This window comes from Vulpes vulpes, chromosome 8, assembly GCF_048418805.1.
Source record: "Vulpes vulpes isolate BD-2025 chromosome 8, VulVul3, whole genome shotgun sequence".
NCBI classification, from domain to species: Eukaryota; Metazoa; Chordata; class Mammalia; order Carnivora; family Canidae; genus Vulpes; species Vulpes vulpes.
This window is the reverse complement of record NC_132787.1, coordinates 24,710,084-24,726,913: the sequence shown is the minus strand read 5'-3', so window position 1 is coordinate 24,726,913 and position 16,830 is coordinate 24,710,084. Positions and strand designations below refer to the sequence as shown.

The following is a 16,830-nucleotide window of genomic DNA, read 5'->3' as shown; positions in this document are numbered from 1 at the left end:
TCTCTCATCTATTAAACCATTCACACTCTAGTATGAATGACTCAATCAGGTAACTCTCCTCCAGGACAGAGTTCATTGGGAAAGTAAGAGAAAAGTGGCTTTTTCTTTCCTTAGGCCTAGTGTATGGATATGGAAGGTGGGCCCTGATGGGAGTCATTTTCTGCCACTTTAAACAAGTGCACTTCAAGGAGTGCTCTTTCTCCATGCATCATTCACTAAAATGGAAGCATCAGCAAACACTCCATACATAGCTTCTAGTATTCAACAGTTAGGCCTAAATAATTCTGTAAGTTAAAAACTGCGATCTTCAGGGCAGGTAAGGAACATGCACAGTATTTTTAAGGACACTTACAACCTATTCCTGAGGAATAGTGAAATTGGTCCTTAGGACAGAGGTAAATCTGATTCTCTTGCATTTACACATTAGAAAATTATACGTGTGCCTCATTCAGTATCGAACATAACTGAAGCAGGTGGTTGAGCCGATTGATGTGAGAATGCTCTGTAGGTAGTTCCCTCACCACACACCATCCCCACTTTAATCACTGTGTTAGCCCTGCCTGACTGAGGGGATTCCCCCTAAGATAACTACCAGAGAATGGGATAGTTGGCAGAGTAGCTGATGACGGTCTACTTGTTGGTCATCACCAAAGTGGAAAAGAGGCCATTCTTGTGGGCGAGCAAGTTTGGAACAGTGTCACACTCCACTAAAATACCCTCAGAGAAGACTAAAACAAGACCTGCATCCAAAATAGAAGAGACACGGTGCTGGAGAGAAAAGAGAAATGGAAAGACAAGAATCAGCAAGAGGGAAATTGTCCAGGTGATTCATTTAAAAAAGTTCTTGTGAAACATTAAGCCTAACTGTGAGCAAGAATCCATCTATCTGCAAAGAGGAAGAAGAAAATCACGGCCTACTTTAAGTCAGCTATTACAAATACAAAGATTTGGGCAATTCTTCAATTTGATTGGTGCTCGGAGATAGCATCTGCCTCAGCTGTGATTTATCTCATAAAGCCTTCCTTTTTTAGATAGTTAAGTGAATAGAAACCGAAATTCAGTGTAAGCAGTAGCAGAACTGGCAGTCCTGTTGAAGAATTTTGCTTCTGAAACTGCTCATCAGATGATTACATTATTGAAACGCGAATTATCCTATATGAACTACCATCTGTATCTAGTGAAAAAACACAGGCATTCCTGCTGGAATCCTTAGAGCTAGGATAACCCATCATTGTAAATTAGGAGAGCTAGTTTGGGGATAGTTTGGGGAAAAAAACAGTTTGGGGGAAGAAAAGATAATATAAAGGCTTTCAGAGCATAGCTGTGTTGTTTTGTACAGATAAAGAAGCACTGGCAGGGAAATATAGAATTCAACATATGGATATCTGAATTGCTCCAAAATAAAGATTATTTAATCTTGGAAGATAAACCAAAGAGGAATAAATCAGCCCCATCTCCAATACTTACAGCTATTGTAACAACAGTGCGGTCTGCAAAAGCCGTCATTACCACTTTCTGCAAAATGTTTTCCTGCCAAAAAATAAATAAATTAAGTCTGAATTTTCTCTGGACTCCATTCTCTCACCATACTATTTTGTCCTTGAGAGTAAAGTACCTCATCCCCAGGCCCAATCCCTTCAGAGAACTCCCAGTTCCTGCCTTCTGTGTAGGTGCAATAGGGAGTAGTCCCTGAAGCAAGCTTCTGCTGGGTTCTGTACACATCTTCAAAAGGCAAATAAAACTCAGTGATCAATTCATAATGACTGATAGATTTGGTACCAGGGAACTGAAAGGGGAAAATGAAATTAAATGGGCATGGAAATGCTCACTTGAGTTATGTCACAAATAGTAATGAATAAAACCCTAAGATGGTGTTAACTTTTTGGTCAGAAAAGGAAAAAAATAAGATACATGCTCCAACTTTGGATTTTGACTCATAAAAGAACCATCCAGGCAAAAACCATTTTTATTTCCACCACAAAATGTTACCATTATATTTTGAAAGATATTCTGGGTAAAGATTTTCTCTCTCTCCTAGAGAAAAACTTGATTCCTAAGTCTGAATTCCTGTCAAATGGCCCATTGCCAATTAATTCATTCTCCCTTTCTCTCTCATCTCTACTGAGGCTATATTATAATAAGCCCAATATTCTAAGTCCTTAGCAATTAATACTAATTTTGATGTAGTTATGCTTATTTAGTGAATTGGCTTAATTAGAAACTATTTTATTGCTTTAAATTCTGTTAACTTTGAGAAGGATATATAGCTTTATATATAACTGATTAGTCTTAATAAAAAGAAATGATGTCAAATTAGCATCTCCATATATAATAGGCTGTTAATACACAAACTGTTTCACCTTTTTTGGATATTTTTTTACCCAATGTAGAGTGTTCAGCAAGAGAGTATCATGTTTGTGGATTTTTAAAAATTTTTATCCTTTCTGATGCCTAACTTTTAATATCAAGTTAACCTGTATAAGAACAACATTGATTGCTAGTGCATACAGTTTGTGGTTTAATGTGACATTTTCTCCACTCAATCACAGCCTTCTAGACAGATCCTTCTTGGCATATTTAACAGTTTTAAATAACTTCCTTCAAAAGACAGTTTCTGGCTTGCTACCATGAACACACTGAGAAAATCATTATTAATTCTAGTGAATCCTTCTTCTTCAAATTGCTTTAGAAAATAATGATTGATTTTTGGTTAGGAATTTCTATTAAATAGAGATTTAAATACTTCATTTTATAACTTCCATGGCATAAGCCTTGAACATTTGAATACAGTACAGTACTCTCATCAACTGAGCAGTGGAATTTGATTGTTTTAAGCATTTATTAAAAAGTGATGGCAAATTAATTTTATGTACTGGCAGTAGGAACTCCTTTAAAGCTCTCATGTTTCCTTTATTGTGATTCTGAATGTGCTACCATCAGTTGATTAAAGAGATAAATGAGAAGATACTCAAAACAACGGTACTGAGGACTTTGCACCCAATGGAGAGAAAATAAGTTGTAATTTTCATGTGCATTTCTCTAACTCTTCAATTTAAAAAGTGCAGATAATGCACTCACCGTGGCCATGTCAATGGAAGCTGTTGCTTCATCCATGATGAGAATGCTGCTCTTGCGGACAAAAGCTCTAGCAAGGCAAAACAGCTGTCTCTGTCCAACACTGAAGTTCTCCCCACCTTCGGTGACAATTGCATCTACATCAGAGAGAGAAGCAAGATTTCATTAAAATGGTACTAACATTTTCCTTGAGCAAAGTAGGGAAAAGTAGGAATGTCCTATAAAAGCGTGCTGGATGTCACTGTACTGCTGCAGAGATTTCATATTAGAAATGTGAAGAGGAATTTTACTTTGGAAAAATGAAGATGATCCTGAGCCATCCTAATTTTGACAAAAGGTTGTAAATTACCTCCTTATAGTAGGATATAAAATACTGGTAAGCATTTTGAAGACTGGAAAACCTCAGAGGTTTCTCAGATCAGAAATGACATTCTTGACTCCCATATTCGTTCTCTTTTCATCATATACTATCCCACTGAACTGTAAGCTCCACGTGGTTAAGGACCGGGTTTGTTTTTGTTCATCAGTGTATCCTCAGCACTTGGTATCTGACATAACAGCTGAATAAAACATTGTTGTATAGATAAATGAATGTCACATCCTCAGTGTCATCTTCACTTTTTGGGGGGCGGGGATTCCATCCACATTTCATAAACTGTCCTACTGTGAGTTTAAGAAAAATTCTGTTTCCAAAACACCCTTTTATTAGAATTCAAGCAGTTTGTAGTAGGGTCCTGGGGGTAAATTTCTATTGATTATATTCTCACTGCATTGAATTCTTAATGATTTTTTAATGGTTGGGTGCTATGCCTTTATTTTCCAATTTTTCATTTACATAATAAATAAGGAGGGTGCTAGAAATGATGAATGTTCTTCACCAGAGTTGGCCTGAACCAGATCTTTTTTTCTTTTTTCTTTTTTCTAGATTTTATTTATTTATCCACGAGAGACGCAGAGAGAGAGGCAGAGACACAGGCAGAGGGAGAAGCAGGCTCCATGCAGGGAGCCCGATGCGGAACTCGATCCCGGAACCCCAGGATCACGCCCTGGGCGTGAAGGCAGGCTCTAAACCGCTGAGCCACCCAGGGATCCCCAGATATTTTTTTCTTAAATATTTTTTTTATTTATTCATGAGAGACACAAAGAGAGGGGCAGATACACAGGCAGAGGGAGAAGCAGGCTCCCTTCTGGGAGCCCGATGTAGGACTCTATCTCAGGATTTCGGAATCACGACCTGAGCCAAAGGCAGATACTCAACCAGTGAGCCACCCAGGTGTCCCTGAACCAGATCTTTATCAAACAGTTGATGTAATCTTTATGTAGAGAATGAGCATAAACAACATTCAATTACATAGTGTAAGTATAATCATCTGTTGCATACGCTGTACCATAACCCTTGAACACGGTGCTCATAATTCAAAACAGGTTCATATGTCTTTTGTGTTGAGTGAAGAGGACTAAAAAGTCATAATTGCCTGTATTCCCAATTACTAAAGATCTAAACACCAAAGGAGAAGGGTCGGTATGCATTATCAATTTCTCAAGTAGACTTGCTGGGCTTTCCATGCAAGACATCAAAATTATAATGGGAAAGTTCATCCAGATCCCTGGAATTTCTCCCACAGTCTGACACTGGCAAGGTTAATAAAGCTATCCTTTAAGACATGGTACCTCATTTCTGTTTGTGGGATGCCTTTCCCTTAGGACTTAATTAAAATCACAAAAGGTATTGTTTCTGAGCAGGCCCTCTTTCCCAAATAAACTTGGTACTATTTTGTGAGCTGTTTTTTTTTTTTAAATACCAAAACAACACAATCAATATGGCAACTACATATTATGTATTAAAATTAGAATATCAGCCAACTCTTATCTTTCTGACTGCTTTCTTAAATGAGTTCAGATTTTAAGAAAGCAAAAGCCCAAAATTAGGGATATTCATCATTTTTATGAATTAAAGCCTGCATTGTATACTTTTTGTTGTTTTCTTAATCATGTTCTTTCATTATTCATGTTGTTATTTTATTCTGTCACGAGTTATTTGCCAGAAATTGTCTCTCTCTGGGACTAAATTTATATCAATGATTGTTTGAGTATGTTTTATCCCTTACAAGGGTAGCTAAAAGTGAGATTGCAGCAAGGTCATAGAACATAATATCTTCACAAAATTATGTCACATTAATATAAGGAATAGGTAGGTCCTCCTGTCAACAAAGAAAATGGCTGCCAATGTGGAGAAACTGCCTACTCCTACATGGTATTGATTACTCTGAACCTAGCAGCCTCTTCAATCCTCTTATGCACTTACTGGGGGCCAGGGGTCATGTAGATCACATGAATAGAATGACCACAAGGAAGTATTCTGATTCAAATGACCTGTATTACTGGAGCACCTGGGTGGCTGGAGCTGACTCCTGATTTCAGCTCAGGTCATGATTTTAGGATCTTGAGATTACGCTCTGCACTCAGTGTGGAGTCCATTTGAGATTCTATCTCTCCCTCTCCTTCTGCCCCTCTTCCCCCTTACTTGCATTCTCATGGGAATGTGCACTCACTCTCTCTAAAAAAAAAAAAAACAAATTTACCTGTACCACTAAAGATGAAAAGACTAAAGAGTTAAATGTACTAACTGGGATATTATGGAATGTTCATATAGAACAGAATTTGTTCGAAGTTTCATTCAATGCAAAATCGTTAGATTTTGAAGTGTCCTAATGATCTTTTGGAGATTATTTTAAATATAAGGGAATTTAACATGCATTATGTGATTCTAGCATAAAATATAGACAGAGATATATAGAATTAATTGCATATGTAAAAATAAATGTATTGTCTAGAAAATATACCTAGACCTCCAGGTAGGGATTTGACCATATTCTTCAGCTGAGCAATTTCTAGAGCTTCCCAGAGTCTGTCGTCAGTGCATTTACACTCTGGATCTAAATTAAATCTGTAGGGGAAAAAAAAATAAGTTGTTTAGTCAATAAATAAAAGTAAAGGAATTTTTACATATGTTTGCTTATTGCTGTTCTTTCCTTAAAATATAAGTCATATTTATTTTGATTATTGCTATATCCCTTGTACCTAGAACAGTGCTCAGGACAGAGCAGGCATTCAGTTCATGTTGAGTGAATAAATGAATGACCTTAATGTTATGAAAAATTTTTTCTGATATACAATTAGTAAGATTATATGCAAGATATGACATAATAAAATTCATTATGTGGATTTATCCACTTTCATATTACATTTAATGTAACCTGAATAGTACCTAGCAAAGTGTTTTACAGAACCGACGGGAACATGTAATGGGAACATGTAATGTTATCTTAGAAGAACCATGCTGCACCAACCACAATACTGGTCTTCATAATAAATCTAATCAGACATATAAATTCACTATGGCATTGCTAAATAACTGGATACATCTGCAACTTTTAATTAAAGTGGTTTTACAGCTGAATATTGAGTGATCTTACATCTATTTTCTCTTCAAGACAAAAGGAAGTGGGAGTACTTCTTTGTAATTAAGGTAGAGGAGGGGAGCAAGAGAGAACAAAGGATTGATGCAATGAGAGACATGACCTGGTGGATAATGCCATAGTGGATTTTGGAGTCAAACTTTATTTAGAGTTGTGGTTCTACCACTTACTAAGTGTATAAACTTGGACAAGTTAGAGCTGCTCTTAGGTTCAAAATTCTCATCTGTAAAATGAGGATAATAATATGTACACTAGAGCAGTGCTTTGAGGACTTATATTTAAAGCAATATTTTTAAATATAGAGACAATATATTTAAAGCACTTAGCAGATAGTAGATACCAGATACCGCCATTCTTTTTTTTTTCTTTCTGTGGGAAATCATAAACTAGATACGGAGAAGATTGTAGCAGCTTCTTAAAAACAATTTTGGCTGAAAGAAAAATTGTGAGAGATGAAGGAATCAAGGGATTAACCGAACTCAGTATCTGCTGAGCCCAAGCCAGATGCATAAGTGATAGGCAGGATATCTGTAGGACAGCACACCTTAGAAATGTCTGCCAAGAATCACTGCCCCAAGTACAGAGGAAAAAGTAACTTTTGTGGAGTCAAACTGAAAGAGCAGAGCTCCTGGAAAAACATAAAGGACTGGCTTCTGTAGGTTATTTTAGCAACTCTAGGGTTTCCCAAACCAAATTGTTGGCCAGAATATTTCATTTTATCATCCTGATAATGTCATTCACACCCACCTGAAAAATTGTTCTGAGTAAAACCCTTCTAAGAGCCAAAAGGTAAACCCTGAGACACATGGGTTTCTGTTGAATACATCACCCACCTAATAGAGCCACTGAATAGTATTGGATCCTGCAAAATGATTGAAAGTCTAGAACGTAGTGTGTGCAGTGGTAGTTTTGAAATGTCTATTCCATCAATGACGATCTTTCCTGTTAAACAGAAACAAAAAATTACAGGCATGTAGTAAAATCAAAAGTAAAATAATATTCATTTACAAATTGAAAGTACTTTCCTACTTCAGGGTTGCAACTCAGAAGATGAAGCTTTCCATTTAGGTTACAAACATCATTATGTATCTCTAAGAAAAATATACATTTTGGTGATATTGTCTCTTTCTTATATATTTTCTCTTAAATAGATTCTTAGTTCTTATTCAGTTTCCATGGTTCATACAAACCAAAAGCACTTTTTCTCTTTAACAGGTCCTCTTCCTTCCAACATTTCCTAGTTCCCTGCTTTATTTTCCTTCGCAAGATATTCTATATGCCTTTACCTATCTTTTGTTATTGTCTCTCTCTCCCAACTAGAATAAAAACTCCTTGAAGACAGTGACTTTTGTCTAAATTATTCACTTTTACTGATTGAACAGTACAGCGTATTGCAAATAAGAAATGAAATTCTATGACATAGATACCAACTTTTAATGAATTTCTCCTTAGTGTATTTAGACTTATTAGAAACTTGCACAATCTTGATGTCTTTCCCTCAAGTTGATACGTTATTTTATCATACCATTTTGTGCAAAGATAGCACTGGCATATGAAATGAGCCAGGCGAAGACTGCCAAGTGGAGTCTCTTTTCCAGCTAGATTTAGATGCAAGAGGAGGCAAGGTGATCGGCTCAAATTTTCATTCAGGAATAACACACATTATCTATTAAAACCTGAATAGCTTAATGCTAAACAAGAGAATCAGTCATTGATAGTCACATGGGGCCTGACATCACATTTCTGGATTCATGAGGAAATGGCTAATCTGATACATTAGGTTATAACTATAGATATGTGTTTTTTTTTTTAATGAAAAGTGTCAATCAATTGCCTTTGGATCATGTAACTGACTTGTAATGCAGATCCACTGAAAGTCTGTAAAGCATCTGTGTATTACTACTAGCCGTGGAAGAGCAAGCTGCTAACTCAGCGCCTGATGCCTACTCTGCTCCTGAATCTAAACCCCAAAGAGACTGCAATTACTGTAGATCATCTCTGTTGTTCATAAACTGACATCTTCATCTCGCAGAGCTGTTGTATAGATTAAATTAAATAATACAAACTGTCAAGTACAATAAAAATGTGAGGTACAATAATCATCGCAATCATTTCAGACAATAATATGAAGCACTTTCTTGAGCTAATGATCAGGCATATTGCTGGAGCCCCTTTTACTCAAGATGGTTTATGTGCTGGCCTATTTATAGTCCACTTGATAGACTAAATAATGCGTCATATTTCTTCTACAGCAAGGATTAAATTATTTCCATGTATCATATTATTAATAATTTTGTGGATGAGTAAATATTTTTGTATACTGTCAACATGTGCTTGGCACTTTGCAGGTTACCACCCCACAAAATGTTCAACATCATTAAACCATGTTATTAAGATGTCGGTAAGAGTCATGCACCTAAATTAATAATGCAGATCACTTACCTCCTTGCGTTTTTTTCCTTTGATGGAAATGGATGTTTTTAGTTTGAGTAAAACAAGACAGTCTTCCTTTCTCTCCCTTCCCCTTGAAATGCCACCTTCATCTACTGTTATTCAAAATAGATGGCTTTGTTTTCATTTTATCAGTTTGTTAGAATTCTTTAACAACAGTCTCTAGGGGATCCTGGGTGGCTCAGCGGTTTAACGCCTGCCGGCAGCCCAGGGCTTAATCCCGGAGTCCAGGATCGAGTCCGGGATTGAGTCCGGGATTGAGTCCGGGATTGAGTCCGGGATCGAGTCCGGGATCGAGTCCGGGATCGAGTCCGGGATCGGGATCGAGTCCCACGTCGGGCTCCCTGCATGGAGCTTGCTTCTCCCTCTGCCTGTGTCTCTGCCTCTGTGTGTGTGTGTATCTCTCATGAATAAATAAATAAAATCTTTAACAACAACAAGAAAAAAAAAACAATCTCTAGAGGGGAGTTTGGAGCTAGTAATTTTTTTTAATTTTATTTATTTACTTATGAGAGACACACACACACACAGAGGCAGAGACACAGGCAGAGGGAGAAGCAGGCTCCATGCAGGACTCAATCCCCAGGACTCCAGGATCACACCCAGAGCCAAAGGCAGGCGCTAAACCGCGAGTCACCCAGGGATCCCCTAGAGCTAATAATTTTATTAGCAATTCTATGTTGATTCTTCTAGACTATTTATTTGGGACACCTGCCTCAATCCATGCGTTGTAGGACACAAAGTCCTTATAAATATTTGCTTTTTATTTCTGCGGGATTAGGTAAATCGATGTTGCATTTTTTTAAAAAGATTTTATTTATTTATTTGACAGAAAGTGAGAGAGCACAACCAGAGGGAGCAGAAGAGGGAGAGGGAGAAGCAGGCTCCCCATTGAGCAGGGAGTCAGATGCGGGCTCCATCCCATTACTCTGGGCTCATGACCTGGGCAGAAGGCAGGTGCTTAACTGATTGAGCCACCCACACGCTCCAGATGTTGCATTTTTTCTTTCTTTCCTTTTTTTTTTTTTTTAAGATTTTATTTATTTATTCACGAGAGACACACACAGAGAGAGAGAGAGAGAGAGAGAGGCAGAGACACAGGCAAAGGGAGAAGCTCCCCTACAGGGAGCCTGATGCGGAACTCAATCCTGGAATCCTGGATCATGCCCTGAGCCAAAAGCAGATGCTCAACCACTGCCCCAGATGTTGCATTTTTTTTTAACGAAAAGCACCATATAGCCAATGAAAAAAATTTAGTGACTTACCATCAAATATATCAACCATTCTGAAGAAAGCCAGAGATAATGATGACTTCCCACTGCCAGTACGACCGCATATGCCCACCTATAAATAAATGTCACCCAGAGAGAAAAGGACTCAGAAAAAAGACATAAAATGTTCAAAAATTTTTTTAATTTAGACAAGATACCATGGTGAGACTGCACCTCTATTTAAATAATTATAATAAATCCTCATTCTTTTCTTAGGTCTCCTTTCTGTATCATCATTAAGATAAAAACAGAGTCCTCACCAAATGTTTAATGATTTCATTCTAACTCTTTTTTATGTGGTTGTGTTGTTTTCCCTTAATGGCTTAGTTTTTGCATTTAGTATATAGTGAGCCTAATAAATATTTGATTTTATCTTAGAAGTGATGATTTTATAACAAAAAGACTGACTCCAATTTTTATGCACATTTTCTCTTTTTCAAGTAGCTTAAAAAATCATTTTGGGACTAAAACTAGGACAAATGCTAAAGTTCTAAAGGGGATGTCTGATATGGCTATGAGCCAGAAGCCAGAAATTTGGAAAAATACACATATAGTTGATTTCCTTGATCTTTATGGGAGACTAATGAACAGCAATACATCTTAGAGAACATGTATTTTATCCTCCTCTTTTCTCTCTCTTTTCTCTTTTATGTAGATAATTTGACCTCTAAAGTATAGGGAGTATTATGCGAGCCCAGTGAGATTGTACTTGGCTTAATGTCTCAGAGCTTAGGTAGTGACCCAATGGCTCCATCCACTGATTTGTATGAAACAAATGGCAGTGAATTCCATACCTTTTGCCCAGGTTTGATGTAAGCCTTGACGTGTTTAAGAACAGGTTTCAGATTATTTTCATATCTGACACACAGGTCATGAATCTTGATCTCTCCTTCCTGTGGCCAATGTTCTGGAACTTGAGAAGGGTCTAAGGGGTGAGGGTGGAGTAAGGCAAGTCAGAGAGAAAAGGAGAGAGGGAGAGAAAGAGAGAGGAAGACAGAGGGAGAAAGAGGGAGGGGAGAGAGAGAGAGGGAAAGGAGAGGGAAAGAAAAGAGAGGGAGAGAAAAAGGGAGAGAGGGAGGGAGAAGGATGGAGAGGGAAGGAAGGAAAAAGAGGCAGGAAGAAACATACAAATACTTACATACATTTATACATACAAACATATACATTTTTATAAATTTAAAGTAATACTGAAACAAATTCTGCATCTTTTTAAAATTAAAATTACATTCAGAATAAAGGCCTATTGATTATGAACTTTCAAAACAGTTTTTTTTTGTGTGTTTGTGTGTTTTTGAAGAATGAACTATCATGTCTTTTCTGCATTCCATCACTTGATTCTATTTTTTTTCACTTGATTCTATTGAAGATAGTTCATCTCTGAATTGATTCATTTGTTCAATCAGTCAGTCAGTCATCAAACGTTTGATCAAAGACGTGAGAGGTGTTGTGCAAGATGTTGGAATATGGAGATGAAAGACATGCCTCAAAGTGTTCCTTTTGTCCTGGGGGAAGCATCAGGATCTACAATACTGCATAGTACATGGTGGAGTCCAACCCAAGGTGCTCTGGGAGCATAGATGGTGGTAACCTGAGTGTTCCAGGAAGGTTTCAAGAGAAGATGGTGCCTGAGATGAGTCTCAAAGGATAAGGGATGGGGAGATTGGTTTCAAAAGTATATGGAGAAAATAAAGATAGAAAGAAACCATAGCATGTTGGTATGGCCCAGAGTAAAAGGCGTGTGGACAGATGATGAAAGAGGAAACCAGGTAGGTTGACAAGGATCGACTAATAAAGAGTCTAATAATCTTAGCTAACTTATCTGGATTTTGTCCTTGAAGACCTGGATAGCTACTGAAGGATTTAGGCAAAATAATGTATTTTAAGCATGAAATTTGAATTTAAGAAAGATCATTCTGTCTTCAGTATTGAATTTCCTGCCAATCTTATCTTTTTTTAAAAAGATTTTTTTAACTTATTCATGAGAGACACGGAGAGAGAGAGAGAGAGAGAGAGAGGCAGAGACATAGGCAGAGGGAGAAGCAGGCTCCATGCAGGGAGCCCGATGTGGGACTCGTGATCCCAGGATTCTGGGATCATGCCCTGAGCTGAAGGCAAACGCTCAACCACTGAGCCACCCAGGCGTTCCCCTGCCAATCTTATTTTAAGCAAAGCTAAGAATCTCAGTGAGTAAGATCAAAGTTTCTTGATAGCTAATTTAATATGATCTTGAGAAAGAAGGACACAATAGTTCATAGTATAGGTTGGTAATGAGTGTAATAAAGTCCAAATACTTTAAATTTTTTTTAAAAAATATTACTAAATAATAGCTACTTGGAGTCTGGTTGTATCACAAACTTTTCAGGCCTAAATAGTCATATCGTTTCAGGTGTAACTCATAAAGCAAAGTCAAGATGAGAAGAGATTCTCTGGATATTAAAGTGGAAAACAAAAGCAAAAATAACAATATGTCTGACACACAACTATTATTTGTATAAAACAAATATTTAAGTGAAACAATATAATATTCAGAACAATACCCATAGTGCCTTCATAGTTCTCCGACTCCATGGTCAAGAAACTGTTCACTTTCTTCACTGCCCCCATCTGGACCTCCAGGTCAGCCAAGTTCCTCACAACCCAATTCAAATAATTGGTTATCTGTGTCAGGTGACAAAAAAAAAAATTAACACATTTTAAATGAAGTAACGATCTTTGTAATCACTGGAAATTTTAGGATAGGATGACTTGGACACTTAGTGTACATCATATGGTACAATTCATAAGTGCTGCAAGATACTAGAGACCAGGGAGAGTGTCATGGGCTCAAGCGGGCAAAGGAGGTGCCCACTCTTCTTCAAGGGTCCTCACATGTCAGTGTTTTTAAACTGTCCTCTGATTTCCCTGTACAAGTTGTATGTACCTCTGTTTGCATCTATCTTGTTTATATTTGTATTCATTTTAGTGTCCCCAAATAGGTTGTGAACAACTTAGGACAGGGATCTCAGCCTTGAGAGTGTGCTCCTTGTTGTTTTTGAGGAGTTTCTAAAAATCAATTTGCATTATCAGAATTGAATTCACGCTGCCCTAAAATGCAGCCAATTGGCTTTGGGCCCCCATCTCCTATTATTTGCAAGATGTCATGTAGTTATGAGTGTTAATCTGTTCCTTTTATATGCATGAATAAGACTTGATTATAACTATAGTACCTTCACCACTACATGAAAAGAAATGTTTTCTTCCATACCTACCGTAAGTGCGTACAGAAGACCCAAACCCACCAATCCAGAATTGGAAGAGCCACTGATGGATGCAATAGATGCAGTGAGGACAATGCAAGCTCCCAGATAATCCTAGAAATGAGCAAGAAAAAATGTTAAAGGATTTTCCTTGAGTTCTTTTTTTTTTTAAAGAATTTATTTATTCATGAGAGACAGAGAGAGAGGCAGAGACACAGGCAGAGGGAGAAGTAGCCTCCCTGTAGGGAGCCTGATGTGGAACTCAATCCCAGGACCCCAGGATCATGGCCTGAGCCAAAGGCAGGCAGTCAACCACTGAGCCACCCAGGCTCCCCAATTTTACTTGAGTTCTTAAACAAAAGAGCCCAATCAATTTAGAGAGGTGATCACTGAAACAGTACGTTACTTCTTGTGTGTCCTCTTAAGTTTCTGAGGAAGACTACCTAAGATATGGGTGGATGCCAACTCACCATATTAGGGCTGGAGTGGGGGTAATTCAGTGATATAATGCTCTCATTATACTAACACAGAAATGGATTCAGGGAAATTAAATAACTTGCCAGAAATTCAGCTGCAATTTGTGGCCCAACCAGTGTCAGAAGTAGGATTTCTTTTTCTCCTCCCCTCCCCTGTGCCCTCCTTCCTATCACAATAGGTTGCCAGACAAGTAATTATTTAGGAACTTGATTTACTACCTTAAATTTCCTGTATGCTTATGTGTGGGTTGTGATCTAGCTCCCTTATGTGATATAGTAAGGGCTCTGCAAAAATTTGCATCTGGTTAACTTGTTGAGATTCATATCTAAACTGTCAAATATCTGGGCTCAGAGTCTGGGACATTAAATCTCCAGATTCCATATAAATAAGAATAAGGGTTACATGTGCTCATAAATGGGAAATGTGGGCCTCTCTTAGAGCATGTGAATTGTCTATGGCTCAGTGATAAACTCTTTTGTGAAATTTCAAAAAATCACTGAGGGCCAGTCTTTAACTCAAATAAGAAACAGGGCACATCTGTCTATCTTTATTTTTTAAAAGATTTTATTTATTTATTTTAGAGAGAAAGAAAGAGCACAGGGATGGGGTTGGAAGTAGGGGTGCTGGAGGAGCAGAGGGAGAGACAGAGAATCTTAAGCAAGCTCCATGCTCAGTGCAGAGCCCAACACAGGGTTTGATCTCATGACCCTGAGATCATACCCTGAGCTGAAATCAAAAGTCAGATGCTTAACCCACTGAGCCACCCAGAGGTGCCCCACATATGTCCATTTTCGAATACTACTTCCTTCTCCATTTCCTGGCACTCTTAGCCATTATTATGTCTTATCATTTGAAAAAGAAATCTTAAAAACTTTTCATGCTGCTAAGTCCTATGTCCAAGAAACTGGAGGCATTTCAGGCATTAATACTTCTAGAACTCTTTCAAGTCTCATCTCATGTGTGATCTTTCTAGCTAGGTATGTCTCTGATCTCTCAAAAAAACAACAACTAATAATTAGGTGATAAGACTTTAATGATAGTAACAGAGTATTTAACATACTGGAGTTAACAAATGAAGTTATTCAAATCAGCTCACATGTGTGCATTCCTGCCTCTTTTTAAAACAGCTCCAAAGATTGACTCTGGAGGACCAATCAATAATCCCAACCTTGAATTCAGAGATCTGGGCTCAGATGCTGACTTTGCCAATTGCCAGACAAATAATTTAAATCCCTTTGAAACTCAGTTTCTTTGGAATATAGAAATGATACCTAATTCAAAGACTCCAAAAGACTAAAAAAAAAAAATAATAAATACCCATTATGTTTTACCACCTCTGTGTATCAGGATGTCTTTTTTCCTCTGGATGATTTTCAAATGTTTGAAGCAAGCTTAAAAGTTTATGTGCATTGTAAAACATCAAAGGTTAAAAGAGGCACTAAAATTTAATTCCATAATGATTTCCATGATCTTTACAAAGAATAAAGAAAGAAATTGTGCAGAGTTACTTTCTTGAGGCAGTAAGTTCCTAAGAGGTAGTAAATACTCCTTGGATTGCTTCTTCCAATGGGATCATGTGTTAACAACTTGTCACAACCCAATTAGACAGTTATTTTTCTTTTTCACTTTATTTGAAGCAACTACATGGATGCATAATCTAACCAGTTTGGGCCACTCTTAACATCTGACAAATGCCAACATGCTCCCAAAATACTTCTAAAATATTTATAGCAATATGAATTTTTCCTTCCAGCCCTCTGTGTAAAGTTAATACTTCTGAAGTTACACTGTATATTTATAGTTTCTATATCTTTTTAAAAAGACTCATAGGAAGTTTCTGTGATGAGTCTGAGAGAGTAAGTTTGTGTTAGAGGATACTTTGAACAAGGCCCTCTTCTGAGCTTGATATAAAGAAATACCCCATTCAGCCTCTGAGAAATTTCTGTGGGTAATGTACACATTAAGGAATTTCTATTCTCCACTTCCTCCCAGCTGACCTTAACTGGGAAGAAGAGCCTGATTCATTCATTATATATATATATATATATATATATATATATATATATGCACACACACACACATATATAATATGTATAATTATACATATATTTTATTTAAATTCCATTTAGCTAACATATAATGTAATATTAGTTTCAGGAGAATTTAGTGATCCATCACTTACATATAACACCCAGTGCTCCTCACAAGTACCCTCCTTAATGCCCATCAACCATTTAGCCCATCCCCCCACCTTCTCCCCTCCATCAACCTTCAGTTTGTTCTCTATAGTTAAGAGTCTATTTAATGGTTTGCCTCCCTCTCTCTTTTTCTTTTTTATCCCCACACATTCATCTGTTCCATTTCTTAAATTCTATGTATGAGGAAAATCATATGATATTTATTTTTCTCTGACTGACTTATATACCTTGGCATAATACATTGTAACTCCATCCACATCGTTGCAAATGGCAAGATTTCATTCTTTTTTATGGCTGAGTAATATTCCACTCTGCGTGTGCGTGCGTGCGTGTGTGTGTGTGTGTGTATACCACTTCTTTGTCTATTCATCAGTCGATGGACATTTGGGCTCTTTCTACAATTTGGCTATCGTAGATAATGCTGCCATAAACATTGGTGTGCATGTGTCCCTTCAAATCAGTATTTTTGTATTCTTTGGATAAATACCAGGTAGTGCAAATGCTGAATTATAAGCTAGTTCTATTTTTAACTTTATGAGGAACCTCACAAAGATTTCCCTTCCTCCACTCCTCACCAACACCTGTTGTTTCCTGCGTTGTTAATCTTAGCCATTCTGACAGGTCTGAGGTGATATCTCACTAC

General features: G+C 37.4%; 1 protein-coding gene across 27 annotated transcripts in view; it reads right to left on the bottom strand.

Annotated features, from left to right (window-relative positions):
• ABCC9 (ATP binding cassette subfamily C member 9) overlaps nt 1-16,830 on the bottom strand; it is a 151,014-nt gene that overhangs the window by 5,760 nt on the left and 128,424 nt on the right. For 14 of the 27 annotated variants that reach the window (XM_025995117.2, XM_072765837.1, XM_072765836.1 and 11 more), the window contains 8 exons: nt 13,525-13,626; nt 12,814-12,934; nt 11,071-11,201; nt 10,271-10,349; nt 7,388-7,496; nt 5,919-6,022; nt 3,079-3,212; nt 1,468-1,530 (listed from right to left, as the gene is read on the bottom strand). In XM_025995117.2, the coding sequence (XP_025850902.1) occupies nt 1,468-1,530; nt 3,079-3,212; nt 5,919-6,022; nt 7,388-7,496; nt 10,271-10,349; nt 11,071-11,201; nt 12,814-12,934; nt 13,525-13,626 (843 nt within the window). Of the gene's footprint in view, nt 1-592; nt 769-1,467; nt 1,531-3,078; nt 3,213-5,918; nt 6,023-7,387; nt 7,497-10,270; nt 10,350-11,070; nt 11,202-12,813; nt 12,935-13,524; nt 13,627-16,830 lie in introns of all 27 variants that reach the window. The other 13 variants (XM_072765827.1, XM_072765842.1, XM_072765833.1 and 10 more) reach the window with 1 other exon arrangement.